Source organism: Balaenoptera musculus, chromosome 15 (genome assembly GCF_009873245.2).
Source record: "Balaenoptera musculus isolate JJ_BM4_2016_0621 chromosome 15, mBalMus1.pri.v3, whole genome shotgun sequence".
Lineage (NCBI taxonomy): Eukaryota > Metazoa > Chordata > Mammalia > Artiodactyla > Balaenopteridae > Balaenoptera > Balaenoptera musculus.
In genome coordinates, this window is record NC_045799.1 from 16,134,579 (window position 1) to 16,157,062 (window position 22,484).

General features: G+C 46.5%; 1 protein-coding gene across 1 annotated transcript; it reads right to left on the reverse strand.

Moving 5' to 3' along the window:
- Positions 1 to 5,602: 5,602 nt before the first annotated feature.
- R3HDML (R3H domain containing like) lies at positions 5,603 to 21,573 on the reverse strand. Its single transcript, XM_036826154.1, has 6 exons — positions 21,449 to 21,573; positions 13,965 to 14,273; positions 10,840 to 10,958; positions 10,607 to 10,739; positions 9,348 to 9,463; positions 5,603 to 5,702 (listed from the first exon to the last, which is right to left on the reverse strand). Exons 2-6 carry the CDS (start codon positions 14,220 to 14,222, stop codon positions 5,603 to 5,605), a joined length of 726 nt encoding a protein of 241 aa, XP_036682049.1. The 5' UTR covers positions 14,223 to 14,273; positions 21,449 to 21,573.
- Positions 21,574 to 22,484: the final 911 nt, after the last annotated feature.

Sequence of the window (22,484 nt, forward strand, 5' to 3'; positions counted from 1 at the left end):
ACGAGGAATGGAGAAACACAAGTATGCCTCCAGGCCCGTGGGTCAGAGGCACTTTGCCTGCTCCCTCCACCGGTCCGTTTGTCTCCTTCGCCACACAAAACACAACCTACTGCCAAAATCTGCATCCTGGCCTCAGAATGCAGAGCCATCTTGCATCTTAGCTGTCCTGCATACTGGGCTACCATCTGGCTTTTGGGGGAACAGTCCTATTTCTTTTATCCCAATGTTGGGTCTCACAGCCTGACTTGGAATCCTGAGCTCAAGGTCTTCATCATGATGGGGAGGCTCAAATGAGAAGTAGGAAAACCTGAGACTCAGAAAAGTCAGAAAACCCCAGCTCCACCATCATCTTGCTGTATAGTTTTGGGTACATTATTTCATTTTCCCATAGTAACACCTACCTCACGTGTTGCTTCACTTCTAGACTAGCTAATTGATCTATTCCTCTCTGTCCACCGTCTCTTTTTCCCAGTATGCTTGCTCAGCAACCTCAAGGGGACCTCTCATCCCCTACTGATGGACACTGGGGTGTCTCCAGTCCTTTGTTCCTTCTGTTTCCTCCCTACCTGTTGCACCTTCCTGTCTTCATTTCCTCCTGTCCAGTTTGAAGCCCACAGTCCATCATCTTAGTTTCTCTCTTGCTTCTGTCTCAGTTCCTTTCCTTCTAACCACCTGACAAAAACCCAAGCCTGGAAGAGCCTAAGTATCTTGCTTTCTTCATGCCTACGAACCAGCAGCCAATCACTGTTGAAAAAAAACCAAAATCACTTAGCGAGACAGATGAGGGCCGCCAGAGATTAATGATCAACAATTTCGACAGGTGCCTCCACACTGCCTGGAACTTCAACCCTGTTTCTCTCCTCCTTGCTTTTCTATTTTCTGCCTCTATTTCAGATCTTTTCTCTCCTCAAAACTTTTCCATCTCATTCTCAGCAGGCTGAGACTTTACCTTCTTCACAGAGAAAATAGAAGCCTTCAACCTGGACCAGCCTCAACTCCCTACAAAAATTCACCTGCATCTGCACTTTGTTCACCTCCTTCCCTCCAGATCCACGTGGGGCCACACCCTCCCTCTTCCCACTGCTCAGGAGCCCCACGTGACCATGTGTGAGTTCTCCTATATATTCAACCTCTCCCTCTTTAAACTTTAAAAATCAACTTTACTGAGGTATAATATACATATAATAAAATGTACCCTTTTTTAGGTGTATAGTTTTATGAGTTTTGACAAATGTATACACCTATGTAACTATAACCTTAAGATACAGAACATTTCCATTGCCCCCAAAAGTTCCCTTTATTCCTCTGCAATTAATCCCCCAGCACCTCCCACTCCAGGTTACTGCTGATCTGCTGCTTGTCACACTAGAGTAGATATGTCTTTTCTAGAATGTCATAGAATCAGACAGGATTTACTCTTGTGTCTGCCTTTTTTGCTCAGCCTATTTGTGAGTTTCACCTGTGTTAGTGTCCTTTTTTCTTGCTGAGTAGTATTCCATTGAATGACTATACTGCAACTTGTTCACCCATTCACCTTGTAACGGACATTGATTGGGGTTATCTCCAGTTTGGGACAATTACGAATTAAGCAGCGATGTACATTCATGGACAAGTCTTCTTGCAGGCGTATGTTTTCATTTCCCTTGGTTAAATTTCTAGGAAAGGAATTGATGGCTGATATGGTATATATATGTTTAATTTATAAGAAACTCCAAAACTATTGTCCAAAGTGGCCATACCATTTTGCATTCCCACCAGCAAGGTAAGAGAGCTCCTATTTACTCCACATCCTTGTCACTGTTTGTTGCTGTCAGTCTTTTTAACTTTAACCATGTGATGTGATCTTTCCTTTTGCTTCCATTTACTTTAAACTAGTTTTATAAATGAAGCCAGTAGTAAATTCATGTGTTAAAAATGAAAATTGTACTAACAGCATAAAATGAAAAATAAGACTTTCTCCTACTTTAGTTCCCACATCTCACTCTATTGAACTTTTAAACAAATTCTCGTATGTATTTCCAGAAATTATACACCTATACACTGCTATGGACTGAACTGTGTCCTCCCAAAATTCATATTTTGAAGATCTAACTCCCAATGTGATTGTATTTGAAGACAGGGCCTTTATGGAACTAAATAAGATTAAATTAGGTCATAAGGGTGGCGTCCTGATCCAATAGGATTAGTGCCCTTATAAGAAGAGACATGAGAGCGCCCTCTCTCTCTCTCTCCTGCCCCCACCATAAGCAGACATAGTGAGAAGTAGTTGTCTGCAAGCCAGGAAGGGAGATTGCACCAGAACCCAACTATACTGGTACCTTGAGCTCAGACTTTCAGCCTGCAGGATGGGAAAAAATTTTCTCTTGGTTAAGCCACCCATCTATGGTATTTTGTTGTGGCAGCCCAAGCTGACTCAGACATACACACATGTAAATGCATATAAATACACGGGAACATATTAAACACACTCTTGTGTCACTTACTTTTCCCTCCTTAGTGTCTAAGGGCTATCTCCATGCCAACATACCTGCCTCATTCTTTGAGTGGCTACGTATTGTGTGAATGTCCTATAGGTGATTTTTCTAGTCTCCTATTGCTGGACACTAAGGTTGTCTCCAGGCTTTTGCCACTACATAAAGTGAATGTCTTCATAAACTTCAAAAATGTCCTGACCCAGATGTAGGGAGTATATCTGTAGGACAAATTTCTAGAGACAGAATCCTATCAATATTTAAATATGCTACAATATCTCTTTTATTAAAAAAGCAACTTCTGGGACTTTCTTCGCAGTCCAGTGGTTAAGACTCCATGCTTCCACTGCAGGGGACACGGGTTCGATCCCTGGTGGGCGAAATAAGATCCTGCATGCTGCGCGGCCAAAAAAAAGCAACTTCCCTCCACAGCTTCCTCTTCCATTTCAGTGACTCCGTCACCTCTCTCCTCCCTCTTGATGTTGAACTTTTATTTTTTATTTTTTGGCTGTGTTGGATCTTTGTTGCTGCGTGCGGGCTTTCTCCAGTTGTGGCGAGTGGGGGCTACTCTTCGTTGTGATGTACGGGCTTCTCATTGCGGTGGCCTCTCTTGTTGTGGAGCACGGGCTCTAGGTGCACGGGCTTCAGTAGTTGTGGCACACAGTCTCAGTAGTTGTGGCTCATGGGCTTAGTTGCTCCGCAGCATGTGGGATCTTCTTGGACCAGGGATCAAACCCGTGTCCCCTGCATTGGCAGGTGGATTCTTAACCACTATGCCACCAGGGAATCCTGATGTTGAACTTTTAAAATAGCCATCTACGCTAGCGCCAGGTACTGTTCCAAGTGCTTTCCATGTATTCATTCATTTAATGTTTTGAAGGACCTAATGAGGCAGATATGATTAGTGTCCCTATTTATAGGTGAGACTGAGGCACTAAGATCTCGACTTACGCAAGCACACTTGGCCACTGAGTTAAATTTGTGCCGAGGCAGTCTGGCTCCAGAGTCCATGCTCTTAACCCTCTTGGTTGGTGAATGTATGAGCAAATGAGAAATCAGATGGGATTGGGAGATGAAGATCTTCAAAAAACATAAAATATTACAGAGGTTTGAAAGCTGTTTCAGATTTCTTGCAGCAAAAGTTCCCTGGTGGACTTCCCTGGACTTGGCCTCAGTTTTTATGTCTGTAAAATGGGGATGGGATCAGTACGTATCACCTAAGATAGCAGTGATAATTCAATGAGATTAAGAGTGTACTCAGCAGCTCATAAATGCCAATGGTCATTATTCTCGTTATCCTGATAGGACACAGGAAGGTAACGTGGGACCCTCAAAACAGCACAGGCATTGAGGTTGGATGGAGCTGAAATCAGATCCCATGTCTGTTCCTTACTAGCTATGTGACCCTATACATGCCATTGAATCCAGAGGGTCACATGCCACTTAAATTTCCAGAACATTTTGGGAATTTTACATAGGGTTGGCAAGCCGTTTCCCCCCCACCCAATAAAAGTACATTAATAATTTTTTAGGAAATCTAACATTTATTATCACCATTGTGTAATAAATGAAAGGACATTTTAATACCCCCCCCCCCAAAAAAAGCAGGCGGGATATAATCTAAGAATAATGAACTCAGAACAGCGTCCTTGTTTTTATTTCACTACTGGGCACTTCTGCTAAGCCTCATTTTTCTTAGTTGTAAAATGGAGTGATAATACAGACACATGCACGTGTGATCTAGCTGATGTACCTGGTGCAAAGGAAGGGCTGAGGGGCTGTAAGCCCCTCCCCTGGCCTTCCTCTTGAGCTGGTTTCCCCTCGCTCCATCTCCCCTACTCCATTTCCCTCTCTCCTCTTTTGACCCTCCTGAGAGCTGAGACAGGGACCAGAAAGAGCCATTGCACGGGATCTCAAAGGACTTTATTGAGGGCGGAGGGAGGTGGTGTTGATACGCAAAAGACATAGCCCAGGTGGGAATGACCAAGAGGGAAGAAAACTCACTCCGTTGACAATGTAGGGACTCTGGGGAAAGGGGGCCTGTTTTCCATCCAGGTCTTTGAAAGGAGCTCTCTCCAGCCAGGCAGGGAGTGGGCCCCAGCTGGAGGGCAAGGTCTGAGAGAGATTTTACTATCTCTAAAGACAAAAGGACTTTTGTGTGTTATGATAACTGGGTGGGGTGGGGTGGGGAGAGGGGAAATGGTTTCTGGGAATGAGAATGAGATTCCAAGGGAGAAATAAGGAGGGTGAGAGAAAGAGAGACCAGTAGGTGAAAGAGAGACACCAAGGCAGAGAGAGTGGCAGGAAGAAAAAAAACGCTGAAAGAGGGAGTTCCCCCAGGCCAGCTTTGGCTTTAACCTCTCAGTTCTGACATTCAGAGAGGTGTCTGGAACAGCCTGAAGGGATTGTCAGAGCCTGAGCTTAAACCTGGGTGCTTTAGTGGACAGGGACAAGCCGTGCGGCTCTCAGTAAGTCACACCCCTTCACTAAGCCTCAGTATGCCCATCTGTAAAAGGGGTGCCTGGACCCTGCGGTGGCTCCAGTAACAAACACTGTGGGTGGGGTGTCCATATGCTAATCTCAGTTTTTTTTTGTTTTTTTTTTTCTTAGTTATTTTTTGAAAGCTTGGAGCTGAAATGGTCCCATCTTAGAGAGGGAGACCACAGGTCCTCAAAGGCTGCCCAGAAGCTGGTTGGCTATTATTGGATGAATGAAGGTAGGTCTCAGGATAAAGATTATTTAATAAATACCTTTTATTGGATGGACAAAGACTTGTGGGGTTGAGGCCTGAGAGTCACAAAACTGCTGCCACTTCTCCTTCCAGCCCTGGCTCTGGGAGAACTGAGTCAATTAAAGATGCAGGCCTCTTTCCCAGAGGCCGGAGGAAAAAAAGATGTAACAGGTAAGAAGGAAGGCAAGGAGGTTGTTTTCTTCTGGCACATGCTGGACATTTAGGAAATGGAATCAGGAGGGAAAATTCAGACTGGTGAAGTAAGCCAAACTCATGTCCTTAAAAAAAAATCGCTTGACCCGGTCTTTGGGAAGAGACTCTTGGAGGGTCAGGCCCAGCTGGAGCCCTGCCGGAGCCCAGGGAAGATTCAGAACCACAGGAGCCTGTTGGATTTGAGCCCCTAGAAGCACATGTTGCTGTTGCAGCTGCCTTGGTAGCTGGGAGGGCAGGCTGAACACGGCCTCCCCATCTTGTATGGCGCCTCGCCGATCCAGTTGCCCCTGGAAGAGAAAAGGTCCCAGGGAGGCGGGGTCGGGGGACAGTTACATGGAGCCACCTTCACAGAGGTTTCCAAATCTCAGCAGTGCCACTGTCTGGCCCTGTGACCAAGTCACACCTGCAAGCCTCAGTCTCTTCATCTGTAAAACCAATAGAAGACTTCCCTCCCACACAGGGATGCAGCAGCAGATCAAATAATGGAGCAATGTACGCATGCCTCTAGCACCTCACCTGGCAGACAAGTGGCTCCCCAGGACATGCTGATTTTCTTATGCCTTCCACCCCACTCTCACCTCCCAGCACAAACACCCCCCTCCCCTGCCCAGCGGGCGGGTCTGAGTTTTGGTCCTGGATTCTGCCACCTGCCAGTTGGTGACAGAATAAACCACCTCATTTCTTGAGCCTTGATTTTATCCTCTGAATAAAATAAATAAGTGAAATGGTGTCCATAAAAATTATGTGAAAACACTTTGTAACTTACAAGGTGGTATGCAAATGAGAACTAGAATAATTAGATACTGAGTGTAATTCACTCATGGGGGACATGCCCATGAAGGCTCTTTGTGGCCCCTGCTGTACGTTTATTTCTTCAACGGCCTTATCCCAAATCCATCCTACCTGCTCCGGAGTGAACCCTCTCAATGAACCACAGCCTTTAGGGAGGAGGAGGGTAGGGGGCCATTGCTTTAAGGTTACAGATTTTCTCTTTGGGGTGATGAAAACATTTTGGAAATAGTGATTAATGCCCCTGAGTTGTATACTTAAAAATGGCAAATTTTATGTTACATATATTTTACCACGATTGAAAAAATGAATAACGTAATATACCCAAAACCCATTGAGTTGTACACTGCAAATGGGTAAGTTATATGGTATGTAAATTATATCTCAATAAAGCTGTTTAAAACAAAAGAACAAACCTTCATCATATCATTCTCCTGCTCAAGAACTTTTAGTGGCTCCCCATTGCCTGTGCAGGGGTTGGCAATGTAAAGGGCCAGATAGTAAATATTTTAGGCTTTGGAGACCAAATGTCTTTATTGCATGAAAGCAGCCCTAGGCGATATGTAAACAAATATCGTAGCTGTGTTTCAATAAAACTTTATTTATGAAAATAGGCAGGAGGCCAGATTTTGGCTGTGGGCTGTAGTTTGCTGGCCCCTAGCTTATGAATCACGTCTACAGCTTTCAGTCAGGCCTTCCAGACTGCTCTAGCAGCAAGTGGATCCAGCTTACACACCTCATCTTTCCACAACTCGCTTCTCCATCCCAGCCCACAGATTTCTCTTTTCCCCCCTCTTTGTCTTCTCAAAGCCTAAAATCACTTCCCCAGTTCTTGCTAAGAGCTACCTAATAATCTCACCACTGGCCTGTAGTGTTAGTTACCTTTCAAGTCCCAGTGCCTTATTTTCTCGCACATTAAACAAACACTCTTTGTGGACGGAAATGGAATCTTTTTCCTCCAAAAGTGATTGTTGAATGACTGTAAGTAAAGTCAGCCAAAGTGCTTAGAAAAGTATGCATTTCTGGTTTCATATGGGTTCATTCATTCATTCATTCATTCAACAAACACTTCCAGAGCATCTAGTGGGCATCAGGCCTTGTGCCAGATGCTGTGAGTCCTCCGTTTTCAAAAGGTGCTCCCGGAGTGAAAACATATGCATGCTTGTAAGTACATAAAAGATCTCCAGAAGATTATGCAAGAAACTTACAGAGGGGAAGTGTGGGCAGGGGAGGGAGACAACATTCTGTGTTTACCTTTTTTCATACCCACTGAATTTTATAGCATGTACATCAGTATAAAATGTAATAAAATTTTAAACCATAATAAATAAATATATCAAACGCTACCAGTTTATCCAGCAGGAAAAAAAAAAAAGGTGTTCCTGGAAGTTTGGGGGCAGGGAATGTGGGTGGTGGAGACACCAGGGGTGATGGAATAAAAGTCATTCTTTTTTTGTTTAATTTAACCACTTAGAAAAGAGTTCTGCTTGAAAGAACAAAGGTTTGAAATCACTGTAGTAAAAGGATACCAAAATGAATCAGGTCTATTTCCTGCCCTCAAAGAGTTTATAACCTAGTTATAATCCTGGCCACTATTTATTTAACATGTACTATGGGCAACTATGTACCAAGAGCCTCTGTGAGCCAGGTAGCATTAGCCCTATTTTAAAAGAGGAGACTGGGACCCAAGGAGATGAAATGACTTATCCAAAGTCCTCAGTGTGTACATGGTAGAGCTGAGAACCAAACCCAGGTCTAGTAATAAGAATAAGAACCAACATGTATTCCAAAATTATTATGAGCCTGGGGACATTACCTGGGTCAGCTCACTTAATTCTCTCAACAATTCTATAAGTAGATACCATTTTACTCCCATTTTGTAGATGAAAAACAGGCATGGAGAAGTTGAATCACAAATTTGAACTCTGACAGTCTTGACTCCAGAGCCTAAAAATCTTAACAACTATACGGTTAATAGTCAATGCTTCAAAAATTCAATGTCAGCAAACAAATTGGAACAGTTCCTTAAGCTGTGTGTGACGGAATTTGCTTTGTTGCATTTTTCCATATCTGATAAAGCTGGGCTGCATTATGACACTTTGTCAATAGATGTCTCCATCTAACAAATATCTTGACTTGAGAATCTGAGTTCAGGCTACCAATGACTTCCAGAACATCAGGATAGTACAGTAGATAGAACATGAAATCAAAAGACTTGTGTTTCAAACAGCTCTGCTACTTATTGGCTTTGTGGCTTTTGGTAAATTACTTAACCTCTCTGATCCTCAATGTCTTCATCTGTAAAAAGAGTAAATATTTTCCCAGTGTCCTTCCCTTTTTCCTTCTTTCTCTCCTTCATCTCTTCAATGAGATAATAAGGGGAAAGTGTTTTGTAAATGATCAAGAGCTACGTGAGAGTAAAAGGCAGTTATGACTATGTAATCTTGAAACTCTGAATATCATGTTTACTTAGAATTTGTTCCCGTTTGTGTATGAGTCTGTAATCTGTTTTGTATGAGAATCTGTTGCAAGTTTGTATACTGTACGTTGGATGGGAACTCCCATCCCCCTTTCTCTGTGTTTCCAGGAGACTAGCATATGAAGACCACTCTTGACTTCTCTCCCACCAAGCTGACTGGAGAGTCTGGGAGAAGCAGCTGAGCATGCTCATTGCATCCTTCCTTTCTTTCCTATGGGACCTGCCTGCCTGTAGGGAGCATGTATTCTTGGTCGCTCTATTTCTTGTGGGAAGCTTAGAGGGGCTGGCACTGCACTTAGAAGAGGCATATGGTTGGCCAATGTTGCCTGTCAGTGGATATGAAGGTCTAATTCAAGAGTGAGATATTTGCAAGCCCACTTGGCTGGCAGACCTAAGCCACATTCTCCACTGTTGGCTTCATCAGGGACACTGCCTATCCACCTGCCTTGGTCCTCTGTCTATCTCCCAATCGATTCTGAAACTTGGGTAAAGAAAAAGGATTCTTGATTGACTCTCAAAGTACTGAATTGTATGATGTTCAGGTTATTTAGAACGGAGGAAGGCAGGGTGTCCTGTATGTCTTCCTTTTCTGAGAATCCTGCCCATCCACCTCAGGGTCCACCCTCCTGCCCTAGAGCCCCCTCTGCCTCAGAGCTGCACTCACTTAATGGCGTAGTTGCAGACCAGGTACACAGCCTGGCGCCAGGTGCTGCCCAAGACACGGATGCTGCCACAGGTGTGGATGGCACAGCCCAGCCGATTGGAAGATGCCCACACCATCTGAGGAGGGACAAAGACAAAGGAGGCTGTGAGAAGGACTTGGGGCTGAAAGGTTCTTGGGCTTGCTCTGTCAGGGTGGATGCATTAGATGAGGTTTTCCTGGGGGAGGCACCTGTCTCAGGGTGAGGGGACTAGAGACATATTGTACTATAATGTTTCTCAAAATTTTTTCCACTATAACCAACAGTAAGGAATACATTTTATATTGTTACCCAGTGTACCAACATACACACACACATACACACACACACACACCCTTACCCCTCCTCAAACAATTTGAACAAAAGTTTTATGAACCAATATTTAATCTTATCATATAGAATGATATATGCTAATATGTTCTATACCATTCAATTAGATTTCCTTCTTTCTTTTTTTTCCCCCTAGTGACCAATGTTTGAAAATCATTGTCATGTTGGAAGTTAAAACACAAACTTTGGAGTTAAACAGCCTTGGATCAGAATCTCAATATCACTAGCTGTGTGACTTTGACCAAGTCACTTAACCCCTCTGTGCCTGGTTTCTCCTTTGGTAAAATGGAGGTAATAATATTTCATGGATGTCAGGAAGGACATTTGGTTTAGGCCTCACATTTCCTAGGGGGTCTCAAATTTCAGTTTTTAACATTTACTGCAAATGAGTCACAGAGAGATTGGCAGACCTGAAAGTAGACATTTTTCCTACCATTGAAAACTTCTGGTCCTATTTCTTGCAACATTATACTGCATTGTATTTTTATGTATAATAAGTGGTAACAACTTCAATATTAGCACTCAAAATATACTACAATCTTTTGTAATCTTATCTGGCGTTTCTTTTTTTAAGACAGCAGGAGCCTTAGAAAATAAAAAATACTAGAAAATGTTTGGACCTATTGAAATCAAAGGCAGTCTTGAACTTGTCAGACCACACATCTCCATTTTGGGGTCAAACAATATGGTCCGCCGACCTAAGACCCTCAAAACAAGATCCAGTTCAGCTCAATTCAATGTACACACAACTTTCCAGGAACAGGCTCGTTATGTAAAAGGAAGTCTGTTAAGGGCCTCTGTTTTATTTCTAATTGCTGTCCCACCACATTGTTTTTCTTCTAAGGTAGAGGATTTATTTTCTCATCAGCCCTACATCCCAACAAAGGTGTACCTGGGTATAGTGAGAGCACACAGGGCCACTGCAGCGCAAGGGGCAGCGCGGGGTGCAGTCCTTCGGGACCGGGAACAAGTAATGACGCTTCTCCTCAGACCAAGACTTCACGAGATCCACCACCGAGCGGTACCTGCAGAGGCGGAGAAGATAGAAGAAAAGTCACTCTGCCATCAGCGTGCTCAGTGACCTTGTTGAGTGATGGAGTGAAGGAAGGGCAGAGGTTCACTCACCGGCCAGAATGGATGGAGAGGTTCTGGCCCACGTATCTCATCAGCTGTGAGGGCCCGTGGGCCCAAATGCACTGCGTGGCCCAGGCCTCAGCAGACCTGGCCAGCCGCTTGTCCCAGACCTGGGAAAAAGAAAGGTCATGAAATTCCCCGGGGGAACAAACACCATCATTTCAACAGTGTCTAGAGATGCACGTATACATGGTAAGTTGACTCCCCATCTCCTTTGGAACCCTGCAACCAATCCACTTGATAAATTAGAACACTGAGGCTCAGAGAAGGCCTACGACTTCAAGGTCAAAGGCAAGTCCACACCAGAGCCGAGATCCACACCTAGGTCTCTGACTCCTAGTCTAATGCCCTTTTTCCTTCACTGGACTTCAAGCTTGGGGCTCTCTGCTCCGAGCGGGGTCCCAGGGTATGGGCCTAGGAGTTCCCAGCAGTCCCTAGAAGTGACTCAGCCCAGAGTGATGGGAAGAGAATGGGGTTTTTTTTTCATTTATTGTATTTTTTTCATTGTGTTTATTTATTTATTTTTTTAAAGATTTAATTTTATTTATTTTTGGCTGCGTTGGGTCTTTGTTGCTGCGCGTGAGCTTTCTATAGTTGCATCGAGCGGGGGCTACTCTTCCTTGCGGTGCGCGGGCTTCTCACTGTGGTGGCTTCTCTTGTTGCGGAGCACAAGCCCGGGCTCTAGGCATGTGGGCTTCAGTAGTTGTGGCTCGCGGGCTCTAGAGCACAGGCTCAGTAGTTGTGGCCCATGGTCTTAGTTGCTCCGCGGCATGTGGGATCTTAGTTCCCAGACCAGGGATCGAACCCGTGTCCCCTGCATTGGCAGGCGGATTCTTATCCACTGCGCCACCAGGGAAGTCCCCAATGTGTTTATTTAAACATTAAAATTTTTTAATTCAAAAGGTTCTTTTTTTAACAGTGAAAACATGAACAAATTTAATATGTAAGATGTTTGAAGGAGGAAAAGTGGAGAGTCTTTCATCCCCATCCTACACTCGTCCCTCCAGCCACCCTGACCCTGGAGGCAACTGTCACTGTGAGTTTCTTGTGTCCTGTTCCAGAAATATTCTACACCTGTAAGTATATTATATATGCACATATATATTTATATATGTAATTATATATCTTATATGGTATATACATAAAATAATTATATATTACATACATACAATAGTTATATATATATATGAATTTTTTTGACAAATGGCAGGACTCCAGACATTCTATTTGGCCCCTAGCTCTTTTCCCTTAACCAGATGGGTTACCTTAATGATGACTCCACATCAGTACATAGAGAATACCTTCCTCATCCTTCATAACAGCTTCTTAATTTTCCAATCTCTGAATGCTCCAACTTTTATAACTTGAAAAAGCATCACTTAAAAAAAAAAATACTAGTTCCCTTCCACTCTGACTTCCTGGGATTCTGAGATATTATTCTTTTATTTGTTTCATCTGTTCATTCAGCAAATATTGAACAAGGACTCACAGTCTAACAAGGAAATGAGATGTTAAACAGTCATTACAATTGGCGGGTGTGAGAATGTGAAAGGGGACCCGGTCTTTCTTGGAGCCAGAGGAGGGAAAGGGCTCCTTAAGCAAGGGATGTTTAGCCAGATACCGGTCCTGTGGGCTGAAGCTAGCTAGTGAAGCAATGGGGATCCCCAAAGAGGGGTCCAGACATCTCCCCAGAGATGTTGGACTCATCCATTTTTAGGGAAAGCAGAGGAATGTTTCCTTCGTGCCACAAAGGGGTGAACCGAGGTAGGGGCATGCAAACATCAAACCCACACTCACTGACACTCCTCGGGCCCCTGTTGAGCTGTCTAGCTCTCTCTGTCCTACAAAGCATGCAATAATTAAACACCTGCTGTGGGGAGGGCCTCGCACACAGGCTGGTGCTCAATAAATGTGTCATTGTTTGAAAACTAGAAGGCCTTCTACATGCCAGTCACTGTGTTAATCAATGGATGAGTCAGTTAATGAACAAATAAATGGCTCCGCTGCCTCCAGCTGCCTGCCATTTGGGCTCCTATCCCCACCCCTCCCAACACCTTATTGCGACCTGATGTCGTGTTACATGTAACTTTTGTGGTTGATCTTTGTTTTCTATCATCCCCACTAAAATGGAAGCTCTGTGAGGGACGAGACCTTGTCCATCCTGTTCTCGGCAGCGTCCACGAGGCTTAGCGTGGTGCCTGGCTCCAAGCAGGAGCTGGTACGTAAGTGAACGGACACGCTGTAGAAATATAAGCCTTTGCAGGCTGTTGAGGGAGCAGGTGTTTATCTTCGAGGGGGCAGGTCAGCAATCCCTTTGCCTAAAGAAATCTGTAGGTGGAATGGAAGCCTATCTCTCCAGGCTGCTTTGGGACAATGGTCCTGGGGGAGGGGCTGCGATAAAGAGAAAGGTTCCCTCCTCCCCTCCGGAGTCTGGCTTGTGGGGGGACGGGGGTGAGAGCCCCCCAGCCTGCCTCTTTGAAGGAAGACATCCCAGCTGCCTCTGCTGGTCAGCTGCTGTTTCTCCTCAGCCTGAGACCCCCGCACTCCCACCCCAGGTACCAGACCCCATCTCTCCAAATTCTACCTCCACAGGCTTGCTGAGGACAGTTTGGGTGTGTCCATCAAACCCCTGGGGCAAAGAGACAATGGCAGGGAAAGCTCCAGCCACCCGCCGCCCCCTGCGGCTCCCTGGCTGGAAGCCAGAATTCTTGGAAAAGGTATTGTGTTAGTTAAGACAGCTTTAGCAGCCGGTAGACCTGGGATGCAATCCCAACTGGGTGACCTTCAGCAAATTAATTCTCCGCATCTTGATTTCTTTATTTGGAAAATGGAGATAATTCCCACCTTGAAGGAAGAGGGTTACACGTAAGTGCCTGGCGCACAGGAGATGCTCCATAAGTCACAGTCCTCTGCTCCTGCCTGCAGAAAGGACCTATACAACCGCCTTAGTTTTCTCATCTGTAAAATGGGCAGACGAATTCCTGACCATTCCACAGGACCCAGATGCCCAGATACTGGCTAGTGAAGCCAGGCTGGTGAATGGTCCAGTCTTTCCAGGACACACTGAGTGGACTGGCGTTTGCTGGAGGAGGCACTGGGAGGGCATGGGGACTCACCATATACTCCATGTTGGCGGCAGGTGGGTGCACGCTGGCCCGGATGTGGTTGTGATAATCCAATAAGGCACTCATGTCCCGGGCAGAGATGTGGCGCTTCCGCCGGTACCGGGGCACCCCCAGGCCAGTCAGGGGTCGCACAGCTGTGCCCTCGGTCTGGGCCAGTGCCAGGGTGGCATTGGGCATCAAGGTGTTCATTGTCTGGCCTGCCCAGAAGAGCAGGCCTGCCAGGCCCACGGTGCCGGGCAGCAGGGGCATGGCTGGCTGGAAGGGTCACACGTCTGGCCTTGTGCAGTCAGAGCCGGCTGCCTGGAGGGGGCGGTCATGAGGGCACCAAACCCTGAGTGCTCTCCAGCATTACCACCCCAGAGGCTGCTATCTACTGGGAACTTGGCAAAGACCTCCTGACTCGGCTCTCGTCCAGGGGCACAACACCCCATTCTTCCCACCCCAGTGGACTAAGTGGATGGGGCAATGGGAAGAAATGCCCAGACAGTGGTTAAATCTGGACCAGGCGCTGGGGTGAGATGACACTGCCACTTCAAAGCCAGGGTTTCATCCCACCAGCCCAGGAGGCAGACCCCCGTCCTCCCCAGCCTGGACACCCTCTTCACCAATCTTGCTGGAAGTGGGCTCCGTCGGTGCCCTCAGAGGGGCAGCGCCCACCTTCCCCAAGGTATAGTGCAGGACACTCTTGTCCCTGGGTTGCTGCAATTTCGGGATTGAGAGCAAGACAGAAAGAAGCAGAAAGAAAGTAAAATGAGAAACAGAAAAAAAAATGAGGGAGAAGAAAAGGTGATTGACAAAAAGAGTTACAGAGAAAAGGCATGAAAGAAAGAAAAAGGTAGATACAAGAGAGAATGAGAGACAATGACGGGGGCAAAAAGAGAAAAAACATGGGAGAGACAGAAAGAGAGGTAGAACGAGAGAAAGGGGAAAAAGAGAACAGAAAAAATGGAGAGAAAAGAGAAGAGAGCCAGAGAGAGGCATCCGGAGACGAGGCACCAGGCTCTCCAGGGGCGCGTACCCAGGATGGGCAGCCCAGGTGGGTGGCAGGAGGCGGCTGAGGAGGCAGAGGACCGCTGCAGACACCCTGGCCCGCCTGGCAGCACAGCGACTTTAAAGGTCCCCCAGGAGGTGATGGCATCTGACGTCCCAGCTCCACAGCCCCCTCCCCTTCCCGCCGGGCCAGACTTGGCCAGGAGGCTCCGCCTGCCGGTCTGTGGGCTTTTCTCTCCCGCCCTCTCACGCCTCTGCTGTTCCACCTGGAATGCGCAGGGCTGGGGCTGAGCTGCTGGTCAGGATCGGGGTGCAGTCATGGCAGGGGTTCCAGGACAAAATACCACCTCCCCTCCGGAGACCCCAGATCCGGAGGCTACTCTCTGCCTTCCAGACCCCAACATATTATGGCCATCTAGCACCCAGAGAGTATTTTCTGACTGTTTTCCCCACAAAGCCCTCCAGCCCCAGAGTTGGCAGTTTTCGTATAGCCTCATCTAATGAGCCTGGCTGAGCTTGACACACACGCTCAGCCAACCCTCAGAAGCAGATACGATCGCTCTCCATTTTACAGATGAAAAACCGATCCCCAAAGAGGTGAAAGAACAGCCCAAAGTCAAGCCAGCCTGTCTGCAGTGGAGCCAGGATTCAAATCCAGGTCTGACCCCAGGGTCCTGCTAGTATGTAAAAAGGACGTCATTTCTGTAACCAAACCACATATAGATGCATAGGGAAAAAAACTCTACAGGAATATTCCCTGCGATGCCACTCAAACATAGCACCATGCAGCCTAATTAATCAAACCCATGGATCTGGGTTCAAATCCCCATTATTTTGTTTTTGGGTTTTTTTTTGCTGTCCTTTTTTTTTTTTTTTTTTTAATAAATTTATTTATTTATTTATTTATTTATTTATTTATTTATTTATTTTTGGCTGTGTTGGGTCTTCGTTTCTGTGCGAGGGCTTTCTCTAGTTGCGGCAAGTGGGGGCCACTCTTCATCGCGGTGCGCGGGCCTCTCACTGTCGCGGCCTCTCTTGTTGCGGAGCACAGGCTCCAGACGCGCAGGCTCAGTAGTTGTGGCGCACGGGCTTAGTCGCTCCGCGGCATGTGGGATCTTCCCAGACCAGGGCTCGAACCCGTGTCCCCTGCACTGGCAGGCGGATTCCTAACCACTGCGCCACCAGGGAAGCCCTGCTGTCCTTTTTTAAAAAATGCTTTTTAAAAATTTCTTTTTATGCTCACTAACTGGGTGTCCTTGGGCAGATTACTTAACCATTTGTGCCCTATCTGTAAAATGGGAGAAATAATGGTGCCTACCTTATAGCACTGATGCCGGGATTAGATGAACTCACATTGGTGGAGCACTGCGTGTTGCTCTTTAAGTGTGTGTGCACGCGCATGTGCTTGTGTGTACATGTGTACTTATGAGAGTGTGTGTTTGTTACAGGTGTGCAAGCACACGTGGACATACACATGAACATGAGGGCTCGTGTGTCACATGTAGGTGTACAGATACATACATGACCATGCAGATGCCTGTACCTGTGTGTGTACTCACATGAGTATGCATGTGCTTGTATGTTATAAGTGTGCAAGCACACACGTGCAAGGGCATGCTTATGATGGTTTCTATGTCACATGCATGTGTGCATAGATACATGCATGAACATGCAGGTAGGGGTGTGTGTGTGTGTGTGTGTGTGTTGACAGAGCCCCTTTGGTCTCCGAATTGCTGTACTTCGGTGTTGAGAAAGAGTTTCATTTTCTCTTCTCTGATTACTTGTATTCTCCACAAATAAGAAGCGACGCTTTTGCGATGGGAATGGACAGATTTACAAGAAAGATGCTACATAAAAAAAACCCAAAGTTGAAGCGCTTGTAATCCTTCAGCCTCCTCTTCCAGAGACCTTGGAGAATTCCCAGGCAGAACCCAGTCTCCGGGTGCCAAGCAGAGCCCTTGCCCAGGTGGCGATGCAGGGCTGGGGGCTGGGACTGGGCTACTGGAGTGGGGTCCTCCCCAGACACATGGAATTCCTGCCCCAGGCAGCCGCCCGGCCTCACCCTTGGCGGCCCAGACAGTGCCTGCTGCCAAAGCACACACCTTCACGCTGGAGCAGCTTCCCCCGGCCCAGGCTGACTGCTGGATGCTGGGAAAGTGGGGCAGACAGAGGCAGTGGGGGTTGGGGAGTGCTGACCCTGACCTCTACACGGCTTTCTCATCACGCCAGAAGGACAAAGAGGGACCGGCTCCAATCTAGCCCTTCTCTGCCTCCAGTATGCTGGGTGTCCTGGGGCAAGTCCCTATCCTTCTCTGGGCCATTGGAGCAACTGGACTGAGGGCTTTTCTGCCTGTGGTGGGCTGGGATCCACAACCTACCAGGGGGAGCTCTGCAGCCCAGAGGAGGCAGAAACAAACGGCTTTGGCACTAACGACCCAGGAGCGTCCCGATGATGCCCCGCTTTCTCAGAACACTTCGTACGGACCTCTCCCATGTCCCCGGCACTTGCAATGGTCCAGAGCGTTACATCCATGACTCACTTGGTCCTCACAGCTGCCTTTGAGGCAGCAACCCCGCCCATGGACAGATGGGGACACAGAGCCTCAGTGACTTGTCCTAGGGCCTGGAGTTTGTCTGGTAACTAGGGTTCTGGCAGTGAACATTCTCGCCCATTTACAGCATGCACACGCATCCACTGTGCACACACCACACACACATGCACACACTCACACACATACCCTCCTCCCACAAGTCACAGAGACAGCTGGCTCCCCTAGCCCCTCAGATCCTTTCTGCTAGATGCCCTCAGGTGCCCTTGCACAAATATACAGAAACCCACCCTTTACACATTTAATCATACTAACACATATAAGCTGTATTTGTTCTTATCTCAGTGCTCTGAACCGTTTCAGGCACTTTACCTGGAATGAGGCCATTCAACCTTCAGAACAACCCTATCAGGTGGGTACTATCATTGTCAGCATAACCATTTTTCTATACGTGAGGAAACAGGCACACAGAGGTGAGTTGTTGGCCTGGGGTCTCACAGCCAGTGGGTGGCAGAAGTGGGATGGGCCAAGCTGGTCCCGCTGCCTCTCCACAGAGACAGACAGACAGACAGACAGACATCTGAGGAAGGCACAGCCTCACAGTCCAACCACATATACAAAATCACCATCTCCTACCCAACACGTTCACACATCCAAGGAAACCCAGAAAATCGCACTGGTGGCAAACACACAGCGACACCCCCGGCTGCTCCACAAGGTAGGACCTTCCCTGCTGTCCTTGTTGACTAAGCCTGTTCCCAGGTTCACTTCGGCAGGTTGCCTGTGTATAAAAATGCTAGGGATGGAGGCGGGAAATAATCTGGGATGGCCCAGATTAATGCCCTGGGCTGGGATCTCACTTCGGGGTAAGAACTTTTCCCACCCCTGGATTTTATCACACTGGATTCAGCTATTGCTTCATCCTTACCCCTACTGGAATTCTCTCTGGTCTTGGGCAAGCGAAGGGGAAATTCTTCTAGATGGCAGTAGTATTTGAGGCAGTATATCTCAGTGACTAACACTGCTGGCTTTGGATCCAGACAGCCTAGGTTCATGGCTTACTAGCTGTGTGACCGTGAGCAAATTACTTAACCTTTCTGTGCCTTGGTTTCTCATCTATAAAATAGGGCTGCCTCGTGGCATTGTTTTGAGGATTCAGTGAATTAATAGACTTGACACAAAGCCTGAGTAAGCAGTCAATAAATGTTAGTTATAATAATAGCTAACAATAACAACAACAACAATAGCAGTTAACATTTATTTAGCACATACTAGGTGCCAGGCACTAAATATTGTAGGGGTATGATCTTATATAAGTTTTGCTCCAGTTTTATGGATTAGGTATCAGGATCTCCATTCAACAGACGAGGAAGTGGAAACTCAGAGAGGTTAAGTACCTCACCCAAGTTCACACAGCTAGTTCCAGTGGAAATTGGATTCCAATGCCAGGTCTCTGTTTCTTACCCCCGTATTCTTTTCACCCAGTAAAGTTGCTTTTAAGAACAACCTGTGTTGTACAACACAGGGAATATAGCCAATATTTTATAATAACTATAAATGGAGTATAACCTTTATAAATTGTGAATCACTATATTGTACACCTGTAACTTATATAATATTGTACATCAACTATAATTTAAAAAGAGAGAGATTAAAAAAAAAGAAGAAACTGTGGGACAGGAGCCTGGTGCTTGAGCGAGGAGGCTGAGAAAGTTGGAAGGCCCTTAGAGATCTTCAGGGTCACCCCTTCATTTGCCAGTTGAGGAAAGAGGTTCAGAGTGGGTGAGTGACTTGTCCAAGGTCACACAGCAACTGGCAGACTCAGAACTGCAACCCAGATCTATGTCACTCCAAATCCAAACAAAGGAGTGAGGGAGCTGGAGGGAGGGGTACACATGTGAAAAATAATAGTGGTGATCCAGACTCTTCAAAACTCTTCAGGACTTCCCTGGTGGTGCAGTGGTTAAGAATACACCTGCCAATGCAGGGGACACGGGTTCGAGCCCTGGTCCGGGAAGATCCCACATGCCGCGGAGCAACTAAGCCCGTGCGCCACAACTACTGAGCTGCGCTCTAGAGCCCGCGAGCCACAACTACTGAAACTCACTGCCTAGAGCCCGTGCTCCACAACAAGAGAAGCTACTGCAATGAGAAGCCCGCGCACCGCAACAAAGAGTAGCCCCCGCTCGCCGCAACTAGAGAAGGCCCGCGAGCAGCAATGAAGACCCAATGCAGCCCAAAATAAATAAATGTACTTTAAGAAAACCAAAAACAAAAAAACAAAAAAAACTCTTCAGTCAAATGCTCCAGACCCTTCCAAAATATAAACTGTAAGACAATGAAAGAGATGGAGGGGGAAATCAGTAGAGACTCAAAAGATATACATTTTTTATATATGGGCAAATTTTTTTATGGACTCGACTGTTTAGAGATGCGCACTTGGGTGATAAAACTAAAAAGAGACACAAAGAACTACTATAAAAGTCAAGCTGTGATTGGGGTGGAACATTTAAGGGGCTTCTATTTCTTGATCTAACTGGTGGTTACAAGTGGTTTGCCTTAAGGGGTCCCACGTTTGTTTTATGTGACTTTATTTATGTTTTATTTTTCAATAAGAAGGCTTTTACAAAAATAACAGCTGTGGTAATTTATACAGTGACACCTTCCATCTGTTACCACCATAACCCTGCATGAGGATTTTAACCTTCTTTCAACAGTTAAGGATGTGAGGTTCAAAAAAGGAGGCAACTTCCTCACAGTCACCCAGCAAATAACTCTCGGAGCCAGCCCTGTGGTCGGTGTGTCTCTGCAGCACTGCAGTGGCTGAGCTGCGGGTGGTGAGTGGTTCCTGATCCAGCAATGGGGAGTTGGAGAGATCTCACAACAGATTCAGAGACACCGACTCCTCAGAAGATAAATAAAGCACACCCAGAAGCACCTTTGGGCTCCCAGGTCTGACTCCTGCTCTCTCTGCATCCAATAAGCCATGTCACCTCTTTGGCAGGTTACCCAGAGGGAGGCAGGATGGTCTAGTAGCGGGTAAGGACCAGAGCCGTGGCATTGGACTGGTGACCATGCTCTGGGTGACCCAAGGCAAGTCTTGAGCCCTCCCTGAGCCTCAGTTTCCTCATCTGTATAATGGGAACAATAAACAGGCACTACATTATGTGGCTATTATGATAAATTCAGTGAGATATGGGAAGTGTCAGCACACAAAGCAAGTTTGTTTAGTGTTAGTTATTAACCTCCCCAAGCAAACACTGTGTGACTCCATTGACAAGATACTCAGGAACAGGCAAGACTAATTTACAGTGGTGAAAGTCAGAGCAGTGGCTACTTTGAGGGGTGCTGACTGAGGGAGGGGCATGAGGAAGTTCTAACTGAGGGTGCTGTATCTTTTATATTTTGATCCAAGTGGTGATTACATGGGTGCATGTATATAAAAATTCATCTAGCTGTACACTTAAGATTTGGGCACTTCAAGTTATACCTTACTAAAAATTTAGAGTTATAGATGGTTTTAAAAGTCTTGGTTTAATTTAAAAGAGCTCTTTCAACAAGTATCAAATTAAAGTCTTATATAAGAAAAAACACACACACCAACAGAAATATCCCATTTTTTGTCTCCCTGACACACACTTTCTACCCAATACACATAAATATTCTCCCCAATACACCCACTAAAACCCCCAACACTGTACACACACAGCCAAAGACCCCAACGTCAACACAAACAGAAGTCACAGCCCAATAGAGCAGACATGCCTGCACTCCCACTCAACCCACAGCACCTCCATCTGTAAATATAGATGCTCTTCCACTCTGCCTGCGTGGAAACACACCTTACATGCAAACACACAGAGGCACACACAAACCAAACCCATAAACCGAATTGACTTGGGCAGATTCGTGAGTCTTGGCCCACCACTTCCTCACCATAGGACCTAGGGCACGTCATGTAATTTCTCTGAGCCTCAGTTTTCTGATCTGTGAAATGAGCCCAATAAGATCTTCTCAAACGAAATGAAATAAAATAAAAAAGAAGACCATGAGCAAAAAAGCTTATTGAGGGAAGGAGCTGTGTGACTGGTCTCTGTATCCTCGATGACTCACATCATGTCATTATTAGTAAACTTGCATGTGTTGTCAATTCTCACCAGATTAATCTTAGATTTGATACAATCCCAAAGAAAATTCCAGCCAAGTTTTTAGAGGAAATTGGCAAGCTGATTCTAACCTTCATGTGGGAGAGCCATGGCCCAAGAATTTTCAAGATACTCCGTTAGTCATAGTATTAGTAATACGTGATGATTAAGCAGAAAACAGAACAATGGGGGGAGGGTGAAGCCGGGACATAGGGGAGAGCCAAGAGGGACAGCAGTATAAGGAGAGGGGACAGCATGGGCAAAGGCTCTGAGGCTGGAGGGCATTTGGTTCATTTGCAGAACTGAGAAAAGACAGGTTAGGGAAGGCTAGAAGGGACAGAAGTGTAACAAGTGGTCCAGAGATGGGAGCAGAGGTGAGCAGAGACCATTTTTGCAGCCTGGAGGCCTTGAACACCACACCAGCTGCAGAGCTGGTGAGGACCTCAGATTCTCCTTTGCTTGGCCCTGTGCCCAGTCCTGTTGCCCTACTGGGGGTAGGGGATGGCAGATGGGAGGGAGCAGGGAAAGTAGACCACGGCTTAGCCCTTCAGGGAGATGAAAGCGCCTCACCCCAGGGTGACCTCCTAGGAGCTGATTTCCCATGGACCCCCAGAACCCTTAAACCAGAGGGATGTTCCTGAGGGGTCCCTCTCTGTCCTCTGCCCCCCCAGTAAGCATTCTGAGCAGGGTATTCTCAGGGGCTGACCCAGGGAGCCCCTCATCCTCTTGGGTGTCAGAGAGGACTAGCCGCCTTCCAAAGAGGCCAGGTGAAGGGGAGCACCTGGAGGGTGGGGCTGATCCGGCGCGCTTAACCCCGAGAGGGCGCC

Bases quoted from the DNA above. Each gene is read 5' to 3' on its own strand.
- R3HDML (XM_036826154.1), bottom strand. From the start codon at position 14,222: ATGCCCCTGCTGCCCGGCACCGTGGGCCTGGCAGGCCTGCTCTTCTGG. The intron at 10,959-13,964 runs GTGAGTCCCCAT...TCTTTTTCCCAG, and splicing joins CCGCCAACATGGAGTATATG to GTCTGGGACAAGCGGCTGGC. The intron at 10,740-10,839 runs GTGAGTGAACCT...CCGCCTCTGCAG, and splicing joins CTCTCCATCCATTCTGGCCG to GTACCGCTCGGTGGTGGATC.